The sequence below is a fragment of the Convolutriloba macropyga genome, chromosome 2, assembly GCF_964194025.1.
Source record: "Convolutriloba macropyga chromosome 2, txConMacr16.3, whole genome shotgun sequence".
NCBI classification, from domain to species: Eukaryota; Metazoa; Xenacoelomorpha; order Acoela; family Convolutidae; genus Convolutriloba; species Convolutriloba macropyga.
The window spans coordinates 37,864,584-37,887,430 of NC_134469.1; the positions used below are offsets into that span (position 1 = coordinate 37,864,584).

General features: G+C 37.3%; 3 protein-coding genes across 5 annotated transcripts in view; 1 reads left to right on the forward strand and 2 right to left on the reverse strand.

The window, feature by feature from the left end:
• The window catches only part of LOC142358640 (uncharacterized), a 478,284-nt gene that overhangs the window by 360,034 nt on the left and 95,403 nt on the right, over window positions 1–22,847 (reverse strand). The gene's annotated exons all lie outside the window — the stretch shown is intronic.
• Window positions 1–22,847, forward strand: part of LOC142358647 (electron transfer flavoprotein subunit alpha, mitochondrial-like) — a 305,039-nt gene that overhangs the window by 129,166 nt on the left and 153,026 nt on the right. Inside the window, exon 1 of one of the 2 annotated variants that reach the window (XM_075410113.1) lies at window positions 15,778–15,787. The exons of the other annotated variant lie outside the window; for it this stretch is intronic. The gene's annotated coding sequence lies outside the window, so the exon portion shown is untranslated. Of the gene's footprint in view, window positions 1–15,777; window positions 15,788–22,847 lie in introns of those variants that run through there. 2 annotated transcript variants of the gene reach the window in all.
• LOC142358638 (uncharacterized) overlaps window positions 1–22,847 on the reverse strand; it is an 88,382-nt gene that overhangs the window by 28,474 nt on the left and 37,061 nt on the right. The window contains exon 3 of the mRNA XM_075410101.1: window positions 6,671–6,930. Coding sequence (XP_075266216.1) covers window positions 6,671–6,930 — 260 coding nt within the window. The remainder of the gene's footprint in view (window positions 1–6,670; window positions 6,931–22,847) is intronic.

Consider the following 22,847-nt stretch of genomic DNA (forward strand, 5'->3'; position numbering starts at 1 on the left):
TGTTTAGTTACTAACAATGATGGTACGATGTGAAAGTTTCAGACGAAAAGAAAAGTGGACATAGTCACCGAAAGCGAATTCGCGCTCACAAAATGAACAGTTTAAAAAGTGGCGAATATTAGAAAAGGAGAGCTGAGAGACTACTGTTAATGAACTGCAGACTAACTAGGCACAAAAGGTTCCCGGTTTGGCCTCGAACAAACTAAAGAAAAGTGAAAATACTGTTTGAAACATATACGACACTGATTGCCATTTTTTAAATCAAAAACATGACGAAATAAAAAAAATGATCGAAAGAAAACTAATTTGTCACAGTAACACAGGAAAATACAGCCAAAAAACACAAAGCACGCATTGACAATAGAACGCATTGACAATAGAACGCATTGACAATAGAATCATATTTGAATAGTTAATTGAGGTCTTTCACAAACGCATAGAAATGAAACAAAAAAAAATTCGAAGTATTGGAAAGCAATCCAATTTATGAAAAATATTTGTTACTGAAGTCTTTAAAACCAATAGCTTCTATTCAAAAAGTTTGACTTAGCATATCATCAATTCAACAGAAAAATAAACTAAAAGTTCTGGTTTTTCTCCGAAACTTAGTGATCTAGAAACCTGAGCACTATTAGAGTCCTTTTCCCGCCACTCTTGTAGCAGCAGTGACGAGAAAAAGTGGCATAATTCCAAATAAGACTTTGGCAAAGGTTTCAGATTCTCAAGCGGTTATTGTCACACACCCAACATGTTTTCCAATTTGACATGTGACCTACCTAATTGAGCACATTGTGTCTCTCAAATAAAGATAATAACCGGCATATTGGTAGCAACGCCCAATCTTTGATAGCTCAAAACAGCAGCTGAACATTTGAAGAATACAATTTGAAGACAACGTAATGATATGGTATATGACAACTAACAATGCGCATTTAATAACTTTTTAAGTTTATCAAGAACAGTATCCTCCTCAACAGTGAAAACAAAATTTTGTTGCCATTATCAGGATCGAACAAAGCCAGTTTTCGCATTGATATTAATTTGGGCAGCCTTTAAGAGGCATGACTATTCATTTCAATTTATATTTCTCCATTTTAAGGATGCCAGAAGAGTAACAACTATGAACAGTCATTTTTTGATCTTTTGATTTAATTTATTCTGATGTGATTTGAGGTCCTCAAATTAGGGTAACTGAAGTCATTTCTGATAAGAAAATCTTTCTAGCGTATGAAAAACGATGCACGTCAATACGAAAATAATGACGTCAAAAACAGTACGAATAAACAACAGCTGATTTGAAGTGAGCGTGACATCAAATGTCATAAACAACATCTTGACGACGAAAATACAAACGTAGCAGGACACGTCCCGAAATATACACCTAAGAATTAAAGAAACTAAATACCTGACTATCAGCCTTACTAGAGAAATAGTCTTGATTAGTCAACAGCATTTTATCAATACAAACCAACAAATGAATAAAGAAACCTAAAAAACATTTAAACACATTTTCAGAAAATTATTATTTTCACAGTTGTTGAAATGAACAACAAGAAAAGATTTAAACGTTCACACTTTGAAATGCACCTCAGACAGGAAAACCAAGTTTTTGTTGAAAACAAACGGTGGCACAGTAAAAGGACCCCATATATTGCATAATTTGAATTGCACTGATATAATTGAAAAACGGCCTCAAAGTCCGTAAAACACTTAAATATAACATAAAACGAAAAAAATCAACCACTAGAATTCGTCAAATAACTTTTATAAACAAACAAAAGACTACGCAACAAAAGTAACAACAAATTCAGGCAGTAGTCAAAAACACGCTTTTGAAAATTTTTGAAATTGATTGACCTCCAATTGAAACAAAAACAATTAGTTGACAACTAGAATCATTGCACAGATTCTTTATTGTTTCATCAGAAAACCAATGAAAATTGTCAAGAACGAGATAAAAGAATAGAAACTAAACAGATTAATGAACAGTCAAAACTCAAAAGCAATCTATAGCAATTGTCATTTTGGAAATCAAGTATCAAGACAACAATAAGAACAAGGGAGCGAAAATTAAAACGGATTTTTGAAAACAAATAGTGTCGAATTCGTTAAAACCGATGAATTTGAGCTGACAAAAATTTACCGGTTCAGCTATGCCTCAAAAGAGGCAGTACGACCAAAAAATGAGAGGCAGTAAGAGAGGCAGTAAGACGAAATTGTAAGAGCGGAAGACAACAAAATGTTACTTTTTGAAAACCAGTAGTGTCGAAGTTGATAAAAATCTTAAACAGGAAATAAAACTAATAAAAAGCTTCTATTATTGCTCATCAAGGAGCCAATCGGATCTGTCAATTAAAACGCTCAGTGACAAGACAACAAAGGAACTATAAAAAGGAATATTGTAAAATCACTAAAAAATCAAGTGGCCAAAGCGTCTCAGTCACATACCTCGTTCGCTTCTTTAAGGAAATCAAAACTTGTCACAAAGCGAAAGGAACACCTGCATCATAAAAGCCAGGGTGAAATAAGTAACAGCGAAAATTCCCTTATTAAATAATGGCTAAAATTTTGCGAAACACCAGCAGTTTGTGCAAATAATATTTTCTCACTCCAAGGAAATGCTGGAGTTTTAAAGTAGAACGTTATTTAAAAGTATAAAGTATTAAAGCATAAAGTATTATAAACACAACCACCTATTTAAAACATAAACAGACAAATAACGGACGGATTGCTCTTGAACGACAGGCGAGGCAATTTATTTCAGGGGCTGTAGCCTAGATCAAGTTTTCTTTAAGGGTGCAAAAAATTTTTCCCCCACCAGGATTTGAACCATTGACCTCCCGATCCACAACCACCCGCATTAATCACTGCGCTATGAATCAAATTTTCGTTTAAAATAATTACTATGAAGTTCGTTCAAGAGCAATTAAAAATATAAGATACTAACGCTGAAATAATAGAAGGCAAAAATTATGAAGAAAAATTAATAAATTTCAACTTAGTCTGAATCTGATTAAAAAAAGTTTAAGAATCAATCGGAATAGTTGATGCCTTGCAAATTTTTCGTGTTATAAATGACAAGAAACAGATCCAACCAGACAAAACAACATTCAGTAACAAGAACAAACAAGCAAACAACAAGTAAAGCACATCATTTATTTCTAGAAGAAAATGAGAGTATTGATATGGATCCTAAACATATGGTTAAGAACGCACTTATTCCTACTCAAAACAAGAATTGCTGTTAATAACAAAAATTGTGCTAACTGTGCTCATAATCATTTAACAATCAGAAAAATATATTGGGTAAAATGTTAGTAAATACAACAGAAGCATTTGAACAGATTACAGTTTAATCAATACTAGCAGATAAAATATAAGATAAACTTTTTGATTGATTTATTTAAACCACAAATAAAGTTACAAACACAATTAAGTTCTTAAATAAAGTTGTTAATGACCCTATTGATAAGCATAAGTAATTAAAACAAAAGTTTCAGAAAAATAAGTCCAATCAAACAATTAGAAAAATATTCCTTTAGGTAATGCGTGTGTTCATAGATGGAAAGAATTCAGACAAGAACGCGCAGCACTAAAAAGGACAATCATTCAACCCATAATTATAATATCACTCGAAAGTAAACCAATAGACGTTAAAGAACAATCAAGACTAGAGATGCATAATGTTTTAGATCAAAAAGATATAATGAAAGAAATAGAAAGTTACTTCGCTAATGAAAACGAATCAACCTCCAAGGAGCATAGTTCTAACAGCGCCACCCAATAAAAATCTTCACGCCCTGAATTTGTTGCTTCTCATTAATCAAAAGCCACCTATAAAAACTTTCAGGTATGATATGCGTTCAATTTCTATTACTTGACTCGGAATAAAATCACCGCTCCAATTTGACCTGACAATTTGTGAATACACAAAAACAGTCGAATGACTCCGCAGGAGACTGGACATTTAAATCGGGTTTGCCTTCAGGATCATCATCATCTTAATAAAAACTATTACCAGGAAACGAACCAAGAGCAATGCGAATTAAACTATTTAAAACAAAACTGAGTGACAAAAAACGAGGAACATAAAAATATATTCTCATCATTTTTTTGCTTTCAGAAACATCATCAATTTTCACACCAAAAATTTCCATTGTCAATAGCGCGGTTTGTTTAGTGATAGTCTGCTGTTACGCACTGATTTTTAATAGTGTTCCTCGTGGTGTTATTGTGGTTTATATGAGGAGTAATTTACTTGAATAATTGCCATTTTACAAGGACTTATTTTGATGTTTCACAGTGCGGTTTTTAGCAGATATATTTTGAATAAAATTAGCTAGTAATAGCCTTTTATTGAGCGGTTCAGATGCGTGATATATCCACTAGTTTGCCTTGTATTTAAGCTTTGTTAATGGTGGTTCCGACTCTAATGAAGTTGGCTCAAACTTAGAAGTTTCCCAGAGAATTTCCAGTTCAATCTTTAATTATTTTAGCAATAATTATTCAATAACGTTAGCAAGAAGTTTTCTGAAGTTTTATCAAGTTTTACAAGATGTTAGGCAACTGATTGTCAGGCTGATTCTCCGGTGTTCTGGTGATAGTGGGTTCCGCAGGGCTGTGCCTTCAGTTGTATTGGTCCTTCGTAAATATTTACTGATTTACAAGTTGGGCAATTTCCGGCTTTTGTACGTCTCTTGATGTTTGTTAAGTACATATACAAGTTCCGTATTAGCACCTACTTTATCAGAATAATTACTTCACCAAGTACATAATCTCTCATGAAGTTATTTACTGATTATGCGAATTTATCTTCAAGAAACTCAAAAAAGTAAACATTGAGGCTTTTAGGCACTTGATATGTTTGCTATTAAACTGTCACTCTGCGGTTGTTTTTCGTAAACATAAACAAATTAAGGGTTACAGACCTAGATGGAAATATTGGATATATATGGCCTTGAAACTAAATGAATATTAATTAATATAAAGCACTTAATTATGGATATTTTAAGGAATATCCTCACGTAACTATGAGGGACGAAATAGGGGCGTGACATCTGCTTTGTGGCGCAACTAATACAAAAAAAACAATTAAAAAAACAAAAAAGGGAAAACGAGATAAAATGGCAAACAATCAATTTTACAGAAATCCCATGGAAACTTGCAATTTTCAATTCTATACAACAGAACATTGGGAATCGTTCAACATTGGGAACCAACAAAACTGGGAATAGTTTCACTCCAAATACTATTAGATATCATCTTCTTCAAATACTTCTTCTTCCACAGCACAAAATTTTAATTAGATAATGAACAAATAAAAAACAGCAGAGATATTGCCAGAAAATAGTTGCGAAAGCCGAAGAATAATAAAAACGTGGACACAAAAATTAAGTTTTTCAATTTACTGCTGTGATGCGCATAATTGACTTACATTTGTGTTAAAGTTAAGTTGTCTTCAAATAACCTTCAATTGGAGTGAGGAAAACAATCGAAGTGAATAAAACAATTGATTTATATTTATGCTCCAGTTAAGTTGTCTTCAATTGGAGTGAGGAAAATTTTAGGCATTTAGCTACTTAAAATGTCTACCAATTCTAAAATAATAAACAAAATAAACCGTAATATATTCCGGGCTTCACAACTACGGCAGAATAGTGCAATACCTTTCAAAAAAGGAACTCAAACAGCAGAATGATCTCAAAACAAATTAAACTTGTCTCAAATTTGTCACCAGCACCTAAGTCCTCAGTCAAGAATCGCACTACCTGGTGTGAATTGATGATAATAAACAGTAGAAGAACTAAGGTGCCAGCAAAAAAAAACACCAAAAGCGAAGCGAAGGAAGAAAACTTTGAAAAACTGTCAAATTACGAAAATTTGTTGTCATTATTTTTTTGTAAAATTTTTGTGAGCTTATTAAGTAATCAAAAAGTATTGATATGCAGAAAAAATTTTAAAAATCGTCAGCTAAAGAAACCTTGCCAAATAACCCCATTTGAACACATTGAAATGAAACCAATGTCCAAAAACTGATTACAAAAATGCTCCAAGATCACTGGAACCCTACAAGTACAAAAGGCCTCCTAACTGAAAATGGTTAAAACACCTACAAAACACCTTGCAAACCTATAAGGTATACTAGTGGAACCAATTCTATGCGGTAAATTATGCTTAATTAGAAAACTACTTTGCAAAGGCCTCACGTGAACAAAAAGTTCTACTTGTTTACGGAAAGTTTCTTCACCTCTACTTTCTCGCTCAGTAAAAAATAGGGCATGAACAAAAAAAATAGCGCTTCTCTCTCCTCCTCGATTTTGTTAAGCAACTTGACGTGAACACTTTTGTTACACGCGCGGCATTTAAGGTTTCAAAATCACTCCAACAAAATGATCGATAAAAAATACGCTCCGGTAATACTCCTCTTCGAGTCCTACAGCACCCCAATATAATTCAAAATCTTTCAATGTAGTTTCCATTGATGCCTGATTTGTTTGAAAGTCTTGTCCGATATGGTACGTTTGCCAAGTATTCTCAAAAATTACAAAAAATTTTCAGTTTTATAAGCGGAGCTGATATACGTTAAACATTCAAAATGATAAATTTTTGGCCTTGAATCCTTTTAAAAATTATCGGCGGATGGTTAAATTAACACCATAGCAAATCGTACTTGGTCGGAGCCCCTGGAGCTGTCTGGCAGGAACATGAGATAGGGTCGGTTGGTCCATTGGGGCAGAAGCAGAAGGACCCCACCCCAGGCTCGCACTGGAAGCCCTTGCAGTATCCAGGGTGGTTGGTCTTATTGCCCACGAAGCCATCCACACACTCGCACTCCAACTCAGTTGAGTTCATGCCATGTGGGCCGCAGTTACACAGCTCATTGTCGTTCAAACCATACGCCTTGTGACAGCTCACAGCCTCACATAACACCTACCATTTAAAAAAATGATCCGATATTGACGCCCGTATTTGAGAAGCTTTGTTTAGATGATAACTTAGTTGTTTAGTTATTTAGAGTGCTTTCGGATGCCAGCTATCCCTTTTATACGAACATTTTACTGAGTTGTAATTGAGAACTAATTTCGAACGAAAACAAGATTTCTATAAAGTTATCAATTGAATATGGCTGATGTTGTTGATAGCAAAGAGTAATATCGAGAACAAAGAAAGTTTGAATTTAGTGAAGAGCTTTGATCAACTGGTTTTTTGGATAGTCCTCCGGTGTTCTGGTCTTCTGAAGTACCACAGATCTGTACCTCTGGTTGTATTGGTCCTCTGTGAAAAATTATCTATAAATCAAGCGTGTCCATATCCACGGTTGCACATTTCTTGCTGTTCATTGAGTACATATACAATTGAAAAATCACCTGCTTTAACCATACAATTTCTTCACCAAGTACTTTGCTTCGTCTACAGTATTTACCAATTATACAAGCTTTTTTTTCGAAACTTAAAAAGATAAATATTCAAGTATTTTAGCTATACATTTTACAAGTTCCTACGAGTGACAATTAAGTTGTCAGCAGAATCTTTTGTATTAAAATAAACAAAATATGGTCCTAGAAGGAGATGAGAACCAAATATGGCCTTGAAACCAATTAGTTAATTTAATTAAATTATCGTCACTACACAAAGAAAAGATCAAATGTTAATGAGGAAATATCAAGTGTGAGTGAAGACAGTGAAAGAAGCAGATGACACTAACCTCAGTCCATGAACAAATTCACTGAAAACTGTACACTAACATCAGTTATGAGTCAACATTAAAGCATCACAGATTCAAAAGAATATAACGATACTTTTTTCAAAAGAATATAACGATGTTTTTTTTTCAGTTTCCACCCGATTTTTTTATTATAAAATAAGAAGTTTCAGACAATAACAATCATTGTTTTTCAAATAACAGTATAAAAAAACACTTTGAAGCAACATTAAAGATTAACAATAAGATTAAACGATAAGAGATTTGAGAGATGAGGGGAAGTTAAAAACCATAAAGAATAAAATGATTAACCGCATTAAAGGTGAAAATAAACATATGAAGTGTGGCGGCTGAGCTTAACAACTCAGAAATTAAATTGAATAGCGCCCCAATGTCATTTCAAGCAGTTCAATTTAGAATAGCATGACAAGCGAATTAATGCTACATTCTACTGAAGCCGTACGGATTTGTTCACTTTGTTCTACTTTTATATTTAGCAACTATTATTAGTACGCAATCGTCATTCATTAAGTCAAACTATAACTCAAACTCGAAAACTACCTCAACCACCAGCAAAACAATACTACGACCTAACAGTAAGTATTGCATCAGATTCTTTGTGATTGGATTGCGAATCAACCTGTTATTGATACAGAGTATTCGACAAAACTTCTACGTGGTTAACACATTTCCCATGACATCAAATTTACACTGAAAAAGTGACGTTATGGAAAAGTGTTCACATTCTGTCGACATTATTATCTACAACCAATCAACAGTTGAATTTGACATGTAAATCCACGTGACTAGCAGCATAAAAAGAGCTTGAAAAACTACCAAGAATCAGTTGAAACTTGTGAATTTGGTCTTATTAAATTGACATACCGTGCGTATTGAAGCACACTTTCTTGAGCAGTAAATTAATTGTTACTGTGTCTTTTTTCTGTAGATCATATTAGTGATTGTACAGTTTTAACTTTACTTTGACTTGTTGAAAAGAGAATTAACTTTGATATTCTCAATCTTCCTTTTCTGAGGAACAAAGTTCCTAAGTAAGAGAAACTTTGTGCAAAGCACATAGTCAGTTGCTCTTACTGGCTTTAACAAAGCCTAGCCTAGTTTGAAATTGGTGTTATTGAGGCCAATTGAGAAACAAAAAGTGTTCATTAAATTAATTCAGAATATTCAAATCTGAGCCGAAATTTGTTGTGTTATTTCTCGAAGATCATTTAACCGATTCAATTCATTTCTTTCTCGTTTGATTACTTGTATGACAGTGTAGTGCACTGCCAAGTTTGCTCAATTTTGAATCATTACTTACAGAGTTATTCAACATTGAAGTTTTCGCCCCATGTATTAAGATTGGGTATAAAATACAAAAGGAAGCCCCACCAACGGCGTTTGTCCTGCGTTGTTTATTTTTAAATCAGATAGTAGGCCTACCTAGTGTTCATCATCCTGAGAAGTTTTATCTCACTAGCATTTGTGGTTAAGGAGATATCATTGAAAAACCTCTAATTTGAGACTAATTGGTTATTTGAAATTTTGGATTTTCACTTAATTGAAGAGAAGTTATTTGTTATTCGGCAAAGCTGAAAAAATAGTTATTTGGAATTATTGAGTGTTAAGTAGTGCAACGGCATTCTAGAGTATAGCGGATAATACAGTTCACAAAAGTTAACGGCAAAAATACAATATCCGGACAGATTTGAAACCGCTGAAACGAACTGGGCGGTGTAAAGTTTTCCTTGACTTTGATAGGAGAGCAGCCGTTACATTTGGTCCGCCGAACTGGACAGTGGAAGGCAAACTGCTGTCCAATCTGATGAAGAGAGTGCCGAAGGCACCCCCCAAAGAGAATCAAACAAATCAACAGCGCAACGCCAGTGAGGCAGAGCGAAAGTTACGAGTGCACTTCACAAATTACGTTGAAGAACTAACCCCGTTTAAACGGAACAAGCAAAGCAAAAGGCAATCAGGCAATCCAAGCACAATCAGCAGAGAGGAGCTTTAATAAACAACTCAAAGGTACGACAAGAAGTTCCAAGATTTATTGGAAGAAGTCAACACCAAAACAGGGATTGGCTACAAAATTATTGAAGATTCAGATCGACCCGACAAACTAAAGGTCCTCTACCAACAGACTGTTCACCATCTAGAGGACGAATTACCCAAGCAACTGCAGCGTCGAAACATGCTTGTGCCCTATCAAGCTAATTTCGTTGAAGAGCATCTGGAAGAAGCAAGGAAGTGCAAAGCAAGTTTGGACTATCATTGGCTTGCATATTTAAGCAAAGGCACGCAACCAGCAATGAATGCAGAGCAAAGCAACGCAACCCAAGAAGTGAACGACAGCTAGAGCAATAACAACTACCCAACGGACAACCCAGTTTCTCAAACAGTGCAAAATGGAGCAACAGCAAGTGGCCAAGAGACGGAGAATGTTTCGGAAACATCTTCAGCAAAGCAAAGGCGCGAGGAAAGGATGAAGAAATTCGATATCGAATTCTAAACCAAGATGCGACTGGAACAGGCACGGTTCGAGCGGAGGAAGCTAGAGCTAGAAATGCAAATGAAGGAACTGGAAACCAAGCATCAACTGCTGGAGGAAGAGCGTGAGCTAGAGCGCAAAGTGAAGAGAACAGCATTAGAGAACGATGATGCTCGTTCCCAATCAACTGGTGCTCGCGACAAATCACGCTTCAACTGGACCCCAAAGAAGAGAGATGTCTCAGACTGGGCCAGCAGGATCGACAACCTTCTAACACCAGAACGATCAACAGCTCGCTTCGAAGTAACCCCTGAAGTGAACAGGCATAGTCACTTCTCACAATATCGCAGTTCACGAGACCGATCCTCAAGTGTTGAAGACCGGGACGCTTCCCCCAGAGGTGGTCTACTACGATACAACAGTGGGTATGCAGGTAGCAATAACCTACAAAAGCTGAAGTTGAACAAATTCGACGGAAACCCTCTCGAATGGCCGGAGTGGTCTAGTATGTTCATTGCTACAGTGGATCAACGACCAATACCAGACTCAGAGAAGATGAGCCATCTGAAGACACTACTGACTGGCAAGGCAAGGTCAGCAATCTCTGAAATGGGCTATTCTGGACAGTTCTATAGTGCTGCATGGAGTATTCTGGAGAGGAAATTTGGAAGGCCAGTGATCATTGATGCACAACTGGAGAGTCTTCGCAAAGAAAGTCAGGTGAAACCTCACGACTCAACAGGTCTGACCAGTTTCTCAGTTATTGTTTCGAACTTTGTGAACGTGCTCAAAGAGTACAAGCAGATTGGTGATCTGCAATCAAGCTCGACTTTGTATATGGCAGTAGATAAACTACCTCAAGTTCTCAAAGAGAAGTGGTGGTTCTATGTTGATGATAAAGATGAAGATTGGCCTGAACTGATTATGTTTGAAAAGTGGCTATCTAGGATAGCATTCGCGCACGAAGGGTTTTCAGCTTTCAAGGGAGAGCGAAGAGAAGAAGACCGAAGAAGCACAAATAGAGACAAACGGTTCTCGAAAACATCGAACTTCAGTGCAAGTTCTAACGTGAAAGAAACGAAGCAAACGCAAAGTGATCACTGTCCGCTGGCTGATGGCACTCATTAAATATGGAACTGTCCACTATTCAGGAACATGAGTGTGAATGATCGGTACGCAGCAGTGAGGAAGCAACGCTTATGTTACGGATGTCTAGGCAAAGGGCATGCAATCAAAGATTGTAAGGTCAACGCGTGCGGCGTCAATGGATGCATCAAGAAGCACAACCGATTGCTACACTCAGAAAACCAAATGGACGAGGGCAATCACGCAGACAACGTAAGCGCAGCAACAATCAAACATAGTAACGAAGATACTAGCTTTCTTCAGATAGTTCCTGTCTCAATACGGAGCGGTGGCAACAGGCTGAACACATATGCTTTCCTCGTTAGTGGATCAACGGTTTCATTCATCGATCAGAGTGTGCAAGAGAAGTTACGAGCCCAAAGCACCGATGTGACGCTCAACAAAGCTGGCATACACGGAACGAAGGATCTGAAGACAGAAAAGGTTCCTCTCAAAATAAAGGGACTACATTCAAAGGTGCATTCAATCGAAGCGTTTGCACACCCGTCAAGCTCCTTGGGAAACACAAACTACAACTACAGCAAATTGAAGCAAAGCTTCAATCACTTGAGTGTTCTACCCAACAAAAGCTTCAACTTGATGGAAGTTGGCATCATCCTTGGTCAAGATGCTTATGAGCTACAACACCCATTGGACTATAAGATAGGAACACGAAGTGAACCTTTCACCGTTCCAACAGAGCTAGGATGGGTAGTCAGTGGACCCATGACGGGCAAAAGAAGACAAAATGTTATTTCGCCTTCACAGAAGATGTGAAAGTGGCTGAGAATATTCCAACCTGGTGGGACGTAGAAACCTATGCTTCCAAAATCAACGTCGTCAGTCAGTCAAAGAAAGAACTGCAGGCACAGAAGATGCTACAGAGTAAGAAGAAGTTCACAGGCGAGCGGTACGAAGTGGGAATGCTGTGGAGTGAACCAGAGCCAAACCTACCGAACAACTACAGCTCAGCCCTGGGACAGCTTTACTCACTGGAGCGAAGATTCCAAAGGGACCCAAACCTGAAGAGTTTGTATCAACAGTCAATAGATACAGATGTAGAAAAAGGATTCGTAAAGATATTGGACGAGTCCGAAGTGAAATGCACCTTCGGGAAAGAATGGTATTTGCCCCAACATCCAGTGCTAAACCCGAACAAGCCTGGCAAAGTAAGACGTGTTTGCAATGCCGCATCAAAGTACAAAGACATATGCCTAAATGGTAAGCTAATAGCGGGACCTGATCTGCTACATGGCTTGATTGTAACAATATTCAGATTCCGTGAAGGACCAATAGCCCTAACAGCCGACATCGAATCGAAGTTTCTACAAGTGCAAGTTCCCGAACAGGATAGAAGTTGCTTGAGGTTTTTATGGCGTCCAAGAACTAACGAACCTGTTCAGATATACGAATATCAGCGTCACGTATTTGGAGCTAAGAGTTCTCCAACTTGCGCAAACTATGCTCTCAAGCGAGTGGGACTGGCAACGAAGAAGAGTATCCAATAGCAACCAACGCAATACAAAACAACTTCTAATTTCATCAAATCAGTAGAAACCCCGGAAGAAGCAATTGAAGTCTTCAATCAACTACAACCTCTTCTCTCACAACATGGATTTGAATCGAAGAAGTGGATAAGCAACAGCGATGCAGTTACCAAAGCAATCCCAGAAGACTTGAAGTCAATCAGCAACACGAAGCAAGTCGAAGTGGAACCCAGTACGGAGGGATCCTCAGTTCTAGGACTACAGTGGACTGTTACTGATGATAGTCTTCAAGTGTGCAGAGGTACCAACAAAGAAGTTGAAACACCTATAACGCAGAGGAGAATTCTATCACTGGTATCTTCAGTATTCGACCCGATCGGATTGTTTGCTCCGTTCAGTGTTCACATGAGACAATTTCTGAAAGGCATCTGGACTAAGAATGGATAACATTGGGACAACGAAGTGGAGCCTAGTGAAGAAGAAGAATTCCTGAGATGGAAGGAACAATTTCCAATAGTGGCTGAAAAAAGCATCGATAGAAGATACTTCAACAGAGAGAGGGATAAAGTCGAACTTCATGTGTTTGCTGACGCATCTGAAGACACGATGTGTGCAGTGGCCTATCTACGTTCACAACCAAAAGAAAACTCAGCTGACTTAGCATTTGTCATTGGGAAATGCAGAGTGGCACCGATGAGGCATCTTTTAATACCGCGATTGGAATTGCAAACGGCAGTCATGGCAGTGAGAATGAAAGAACAGATAGTCAAGGAACATGAAATGAAGATAAATAGTTGCAGTTTTTGGTCAGACTCAACTACGGTATTGCAGTGGATACACAATTCCCATCGTAAACAACAAGTGTTTGTGACCAATCGAGTAGCTGAGATACTAGATACAACCGATGTTACACAGTGGAAACATGTCAGTGGTATTAACAACCCAGCGGACATTGGCACCAGAGCAATCAACATTGAAGAACTCAAGAGAAGTGAGTGGCTCACTGGGCCGGCCTGGTTAAAACGACCAAAAAGTGAATGGCCAGAGCAAGTGAACCTAATCTTTGCATCAGATGAAGAGAATATACCCTCATCAGTATTTATGATACAGGCTGAAGAAAAGGAAGCTGTTATTCAGTGGGAACGATTCAGTAACTTCAACAGACTAGTAAATACAGTGGCATACGTACAGCGAGCATTGAACAAACACAAACCAGCAACACTCATAGTCAGCATCGAAGAAAGGGGAAAAGCAAAAGCAACAATCTTCAAGCTACTACAACAAGAACAGTTTGGTGAAGAGATGAAATCTCTCAAAGCTGAAAAGGAAATTCCAAAAGGCAGCAAAATCCTACAGCTCTCACCTTTCCTAGATGAAGAAGGACTTTTTTGAGCCAAAGGCAGAATAGACAAAATCAACTGGACTTTAATACAAACTATCCCATTTTGCGAACAAGTGCGTTTTAAGAACAAGTGCGTTACCTGCAGAAAGGGCAGAGCGCAAACGATAGCACAAGTAATGGCCGATCTACCCGAAGAGCGGTTAGATAATTCAACAGCCTTTACGAATGTTGGAGTTGACTACTTTGGCCCTTTCATTGTGAAGATTGGGCGAAGAAACGAAAAGCGATGGTGTTGTCTCTTTACATGTCTAACTATGAGAGCGGTGCATATAGAAGTGGTACCTAAGTTAGACACAGATAGTTGTCTTAATGCAATAATGAGATTTATTGCGCGAAAAGGCAAACCAAGTACAATCATCAGTGACAACGGGACAAACTTTGTCGGAGCTGAAAGAGAGTTTGCAGATAACGTCGCGGCATGGAACAAAGAAGGGATCGAAGAACATCTAACTCAACCAGGGATCAGATGGAAGTTCAACCCACCGGCAGCACCTCTTTTTCGAGGAGTATGGGAACTGTTAGTGAGAAGTTGCAAGAAAGCAATGTATGCAGTATTGGGGAACAGATCAGTCACCGAGGACGTTCTTTCAACAACGATGTGTATCGTGGAGCAGACGTTGAACTCAAGACCTTTGACTCCAGTCAGTTCAGATGTTAATGACTTAGAAGCATTGACCCCCAATCATTTTCGCTTGGCAACAGGAATGTTTGCTTACCCTATCTAACGTGTGCGGGAGAATTTGTTGATCATCGAAAGTTCTTCCGACAAACTCAAACATATGCAAATCTCATATGGGACAGATTTCGTAAAGAATATCTGCCAACTCTGAATAATCGGCAAAAATGGCGATCTACGGCGAACGAAACCCTTAAAGAAGGCGATCTCGTTTGGTTGATCGAAGATAGCAATAAGCGTGGATATTACAACCTAGGTCGAGTTACGAAGACCATCGATGGGTCTGACGGTGTGATTCGATATGCGATAGTTCGAACGAACGACGGAGTGTACAAGAGACCAGTAGTGAAGCTCGCCCCAGTACTACCTGAAAAAGAAGTTTTCGCGATAGAAAACAGGGCCGGCGATGTGGCAGCTGAGCTTAACAACTCAATTTCAATTTAGAATAGCATGACAAGCGAATTAATGCTACATTCTACTGAAGCCATACGGATTTGTTCACTTTGTTCAACATTTATATTTAGCAACTATTGTTAGTACGCAATCGTCATTCATGAAGTCAAACTATAACTCAAACTCGAAAACTACCTCAACCACCAGCAAAACAATACTACGACCTAACAGTAAGTATTGCATCAGATTCTTTGTGATTGGATTGCGAATCAACCTGTTATTGATACAGAATATTCGACAAAACTTCTACATGGTTAACAAATTTCCCATGACATCAAATTTACACTGAAAAAGTGACGTTATGGAAAAGTGTTCACATTCTGTCGACATTATTATCTACAACCAATCAACAGTTGAATTTGACATGTAAATCCACGTGACTAGCAGCATAAAAAGAGCTTGAAAAACTACCAAGAATCAGTTGAAACTTGTGAATTTGGTCTTATTAAATTGACATACCGTGCGTATTGAAGCACACTTTCTTGAGCGGTAAACTAATTGTTACTGTGTCTTTTTTCTGTAGATCATATTAGTGATTGTACAGTTTTAACTTTACTTTGACTTGTTGAAAAGAGAATTAACTTTGATATTCTCAATCTTCCTTTTCTGAGGAACAAAGTTCCTAAGTAAGAGAAACTTTGTGCAAAGCACATAGTCAGTTGCTCTTACTGGCTCTAACAAAGCCTAGCCTAGTTTGAAATTGGTGTTATTGAGGCCAATTGAGAAACAAAAAGTGTTCATTAAATTAATTCAGAATATTCAAATCTGAGCCGAAATTTGTTGTGTTATTTCTCGAAGATCATTTAACCGATTCAATTCATTTCTTTCTCGTTTGAATACTTGTATGACAGTGTAGTGCACTGCCAAGTTTGCTCAATTTTGAATCATTACTTACAGAGTTATTCAACATTGAAGTTTTCGCCCCATGTATTAAGATTGGGTATAAAATACAAAAGGAAGCCCCACCAACGGCGTCTGTCCAGCGTTGTTTATTTTTACATCAGATAGTAGGCCTACCTAGTGTTCATCATCCTGAGAAGTTTTATCTCACTAGCATTTGTGGTTAAGGAGATATCATTGAAAAACCTCTAATTTGAGACTAATTGGTTATTTGAAATTTTGGATTTTCACTTAATTGAAGAGAAGTTATTTGTTATTCGGCAAAGCTGAAAAAGTAGTTATTTGGAATTATTGAGTGTTAAGTAATGCAACGGCATTCTAGAGTATAGCGGATAATACAGTTCACAAAAGTTAACGGCAAAAATACAATATCCGGACAGATTTGAAACCGCTGAAACGAACTGGGCGGTGTAAAGTTTTCCTTGACTTTGATAGGAGAGCAGCCGTTACATGAAGACATTTGTTTTAAGGATTAAACGCGTAATGCCAAAATTTTCGGTAAAGTTTTCAAAACTTAAAGTATGGGTATTTATATGCTTAGTAGTTAATTCGTAGAATTCATCCTGAAGGTTACGTTCTTTATCAGTTGCAGGCATATCTCTCACACGAACGGAATCCTTGAGTCCTTCATCATTTAGTTTGAGGGTGTCCATTCAATTCACAGAGAGTGTTGATGATTGAGGGAGTGAGTGTCGTTTTGGTTGGACTAAGGCGACGTCTCCTTGTGTAATGACGTAAATTTCGTATCACTTCAGTCTTCACGTTTCGTGGTACTGAGACTACTGTATTTAACGAGATGATGTTGTTACCGTTTAACTTCATCAAACTTGGTGCCATCATTCGTTCAGAATCTGCTTTATGGTAAAGGTACATGAAGAGAATATGTAGCGTTGATTGTCAAATACAGAAAATGGTTAATGATAGTGAGAGCTTTATAGGGACATAACTTCCAAGTTTGTCAAATAAAACTGGTTAAAACATTTCATTCCGGCATTAATTGGTTCTGCGATTGCCTCAAGATTCTCTGGTGTCAGCGTTTGCTTCGAGTTATGAATGCCCTATTTTAGCTTTTAAAACAAATCAAGATCTTCTGTAGTTTTTTTTGTATTTTTCAAATTTGTCAATGTTAGTTGGAAACAATTGTTTCAGAGAAATGGGTAATGGAAAACAAATCCATTTAGCAGGAAATGCGTTGATACCATTGTAAATCAGCTCTGAACTTCAGGTGGTCATGGAATATGACTAAACCACATTTTAGGCCTTATAGCTTTGTTCAGGAATGAAATTGTTATATTGCATTTGATGTGTTGAAAGTTGTTGAGAAAAAAACGGTTGATATTGTGTGTGTTGTTTTCATACTCTGTTCTAGTTTGATTAAAGTTTTGCTGAATTTCTTTGTGGCTTACCGACACTTCATTTACAGTTTTAAAAACTTTACCATTTGCATGTCCGCCTAATTCGTTGAAACTATCCTCAAAACACTCATCTCAAGAATACGTTTCTCTAATAACAAACTGCTGTCTAACTAAAGTGCATAAAGCAGCAATTGTATCTGCCACCGTTTCTCCAATAACTTAAGCTTCGGCGAATTGGGCATGGTTTTAATGAAGCGACGCCTAATTTGCTCATTTCACTATTTTCGCAGACTAAAAAAGAGGCGTCTCTTGCTACATATTCTATTTCGGCTCTATCATCATCTTCCGGAGTTCTATCTCTGGTGGCCACATTATTTACTGTGGTTGCATAAAGTTTCTGCGCTTGTTTTCTAAGCTTTGCTAAGAAGTTTTCTAGCGTGTCTGAAATCGAATTAACCTTCTGGCTTTCTAATTTAACATTTTGATTTCAATAAAACCATAATTTGTGAAGGTATCCCGCAATACTGTTATAATATCTTCAAAAGCGGCTCCAGCTGCTACTACAAGTGTCAGAAAAAACAAAATAGCGTCTTCTTTTAGATGTTGCTGTGGGAATTCCAATGTTGTGCGGCTGGTCTGGTTGCCACTCTTATTGCTCCATTGTCAATTTTTCAAAATCCCAAAAGTTTGAATAACTATTCGAATTTAGAGTTTTATAAAAAAAGAACATTGTTAATTTCCTCTGGTACACATAAGTATAAAAAGCAAATGGTAAAAGAGGCCATGTAAAGTTAAGAATATAACATTATGTAAAATTATAAATTATTAAATTACTTGAGTAAAAATTTGACCTTACATTATTAAAAAATGGCCTAAAATGCTAGCATAAAATGTTCTCAAAATTTTATATGTACATCATGAAGATTAAAAAATAAAATTAAAATCTAATGCTCTCAACGTCATCTTTTATATCAATTACTTTTGGGTCCTTCAAAAATATTCTTTCAGTTCTTTTTTTAAAGAAGCTTTCGATGTTGTTTTCAGTCTAATATTAGAAGGAAGACTATTATAAATTGGAATGGCGTGTGCAATAAAAGAATCAGTTAAAAACTAATTGTTCTTTCTTATATCGAACGTTATATTGACCTGTCATGTTGTTTTATTCTCATGGTAGAGAGAGGTTCAATTTTATATGCTGAATTTTATTCCATTTCTTTATTCTAATCATCAAAAGTATCGATTGGAGCTCCTGTCACCATGTTAGATACTGATTTTAAAAGGGCTGTTTAAATAAGAGTTTAGTCGTTTTAAGCCATTAAACCATATAAGTAAATAGCGTCTTCTTTTAGATGATGTTGTAGGGACTTTCAATGTTGTGCGACTGCTCTGGTTACCAATCTTATTGCTCCGTTATTAATTTTTCAAAATTCCAAAATTTTGAATAACTATTTTAATTTATAGACTTTTATTCCAATTATTTACTCCAGTCATCAAATTGATCAATTGGTGCACATTGATTTGGTCCGTATGGTCCGTTCATGTAGCTGACAAGAGAAAACTCCAGTCACAATGTTAGGCACTGAATGTTTAAAAGGGTTGTTAAAATGAGAGTTTAGTCATTTAAGACATAGTTGAAACTAGCTTCTATCGATAAGATGACTCATAAAATTTGAGTTCTAAAACTTTCCTTCAGTAATTGACAAAGAAATTCGAGGAATGAATTTTAGACTGAATTATGCATTTCTCACCGTTATAAACAAAGCCTGTAACGGCTGCTCTCCTATCAACGTCAAGGAGAACTTTACACCGCCCCGTTCGATTCAGCGGTTTCAAATCTGTCCGGATATTGTCTTTTTGCAGTTAATTTTTGTGAACTGTACTATTCGCTATACTGTAGAATGCCGTTGCATTACTTGTCGCTCAATTACTCCTAATAACTAATTGCTCAGCTTTGCTGTATAACAAACTTGTTTCTCTCAGAATAACAAAATAATTCAAATTGAAACAATCAATTTTTGCTAGAGTTTTGGTTAACATCTCAAGTTATAATTCAAAATTGCAAAATCCCCTACGTTCAGCTCTAGGTAACTGTACTAGCTACTGGTTAGGGCAAATAATTTCCGTCTCCGATTTCTTAATATTTTCCGAGAGTTTTTTTCCCGATAATCAAACTTAACAAAAGTAACCAAATTCGCACTCTGTGCTTCTCAGCGCACTCAGCTGCTCAAAAACGCAATTAGTGAACTACACTAGGCTTCGTTAAAGCCAGTAAAAGAAGCTGACTATGTGCGTTGCACAAAATTTCTCTTACTTAGGAATTTTGTTCCTCAGAAAGAAAGTTTTGAGAATATCAAAGTTAATTCTCTTTTCACAAGTCAAAATAAAGTTAAAACTGTACAATCACTAATATGATCTACAGAAACAATACACGATAACAAGAAATTGTGCTTCAATACGCACTGTATGTCAGTTTAAAATAACCAAAATTGCAAATTTCAACTGATTTTTGGTAGTTTTTCAAGATCTATTTATACTGCTGTACATGTCAAAATTGCGTCTCTGATGGGTGGTAGATAAAAATGTCGACAGAATGTAAACATTTTTCCATAACGTCACTTTTTCAGTGTAAATTTTATGTCATGAGGTGTGTTAACCATAAAGAAGTTTTGTCGAATATTCTGTGTCAATAACACGTTGATTCGCAATCCAATCGCGAAGAATCTGATGCAAGTTAGTAATGAATTTCGTCTTTTCTTCCGAATAAATCTTCAATTAGAAATTCTACGACTTCAGTGCAATAGTCATAGCTGTTGGGGATAGTATGGTAAACTCAGAAATTTCCTATTGACCATTCGCCAGATTCGCGGAGAGAAAAACTAAAGCTATTTTAACTATTTCACGTGAATTTTGTTCAGTTGTACTTTGTGCATAATTGGCAATACTACTTTGGTAATAGTTGCGATAGTTGAGTTGTAGTTGTAGTTTAACTTCATGAATGACGACTGTGTACTAATAATAGTTAATAAATATAAAAGTTGATCAAAATGAACAAATCTATATGGCTTCAGTAGAATGTAGCATTAAATTTCGCTCTTCAAGCTATTCTAGCTTTAAAGCTTGAAATGGCGTTGAAGCGCTATTCAATTTGATTTCTGAGTTATTAAGCTCAGCCGATTATTCAGAGTTGGCAGATATTCTTTACGAAATCTGTCCCATATGAGATTTGCATAAGCTTGAGTTTGTCGAAAGAGCTTTCGATGATCAACAAATTCTTCTGCGCACGGTAGGTAGGGTAAGCAAACGTTCCTGTTGCCAAGCAAGAAGTGATTGGGGTTCAATGCTTCTAAGTCACTAACATCTGAAATGACTGGAGTCAAGGATCTTGCGTTCAAAGCGTGCTCAACTATACACATCGTTGTCCTCGGTGTCTGATCGGTTCGTCCTCGGTGACTGATCGGTTCCCCAACACTGAATACATTGCTTTCTTGCAACTTCTCACCAACCGTTTCCATACTCCTCCAAAATGAGGTGCTGCGGGTGGGTTGAAATTCCATCTGATTCCTCATTGAATTAGATGTTCTTCAATCCCTTCTTTGTTCCATGCCGCAACGTACTCTGCAAACTCTCTTTCAGCTCCAACAAAGTTTGTGCCGTTGTCACTGATGATTGTTTTTGGTTTAGCTCTTCTTGCAATAAATCACATTATTGCATTTAGACAACTATCTGTGTCTAATTTGGGTACCCCTTCTATATGCACCGCTCTCATAGTTAGACATGTAAAGAGACAACACCATCGCTTTTCGTTTTTTCGCCCAATCTTCACAATGAAAGGGCCAAAGTAGTCAACTCCAACATTCGTAAAGGCTGTTGAAGCATCTAGCCGCTCTTCGGGTAGATCTGCCATTACTGGTGCTATCGTTTGCGCTCTGCCCTTTCTGCAGGTAACGCACTTGTTCTTGATTGATCTTAAGGGGTTTCGTATGGCTAGGATTCACATCTTCTGCTGAACAATGTTTCTGACATGCTCAGTGCCTTCGTGTTGATTGTCTTTGTACTCCTTCCGCAAGAATATTTCAACCGCATGATGTTTCCAATGTAGCAAAATGGGATACTTTGCATTAAAGTCCAGTTAATTTTGCCTATTCTGCCTTTGGCTCAAAAAAGTCCTTCTTCATCTAGGAAAGGTGAGAACTGTAGGATTTTGCTGCGTTTTGGAATTTCCTTTTCAGCTTTGAGAGATTTCATCTCTTCACCAAACTGTTCATGCTATAGTAGTTTGAAGATTGTTGCTTTTGCTTTTTCTCGTTCTTCGATGCTGACTATGAGTGTTGCTGGTTTGTGTTTGTTCAATGCTCGCTGTACGTATGCCACTGTATTTACTAGTCTGTTGAAGTTACCGAATCGTTCCCACTGAATAACAGCTTTCTTTTCTTCAGCCTGTATCATGAAGACTGACGAGGGTATCTTCTCTTCATCTGATGCAAAGATTAGTTTCACTTGCTCTGGCCATTCACTTTCTGCTCGCTTCAACCAGGCCGGCCCAGCGAGCCACTCACTTCTCTTGAGTTCTTCAATGTTGATTGCTTTGGTGCCAATGTCCGCTGGGTTGTTGATACCGCTGACATGTTTCCACTGAGAAACATCAGTTGTCTCTAGTATCTCAGCTACTCGATTGGCCACAAACACTTGTTGTTTGCGATGGGAACTGTGTATCCACTGCAATACTGTAGTTCAGTCTGACCAAAAACTGCAACAATTTATCTTGATTTCATGTTCCTTGACTATCTCTTCTTTCAACCTCACTGCCATGACTGCCGCTTGCAATTCCAATCGTGCTATTGAAAGATGCCTCATCGGTGCTACTCTGCATTTTCCTATGACAAATGCTAAGTCAGCTGAATATTCTTTTGGTTGTGAACGTATATAGGCCACTGCACACATCGTGTCTTCGGATGCGTCAGCAAATTCATGAAGTTCGGCTTTATCCCTCTCTCTGCTGAAGTATCTTCTATCGATGCTTGTTTCAGCCACTATTGGAAGTTGTTCTTTCCATCTCAGGAATTCTTCTTCTTCACTATGCTCCACTTCGTTGTCCCAATGTTGTCCATTCTTAGTCCAGATGCCTAACAGAAGTCATCTCATGTGAACACTGAACGGAGCAAGCAATCCGATTGGGTCGTATACTGAAGATACCAATGACAAGATCTTCCTCTGGGTTATAGGTGCTTCAACTTCCTTGTTTGTACCTCTGCATGC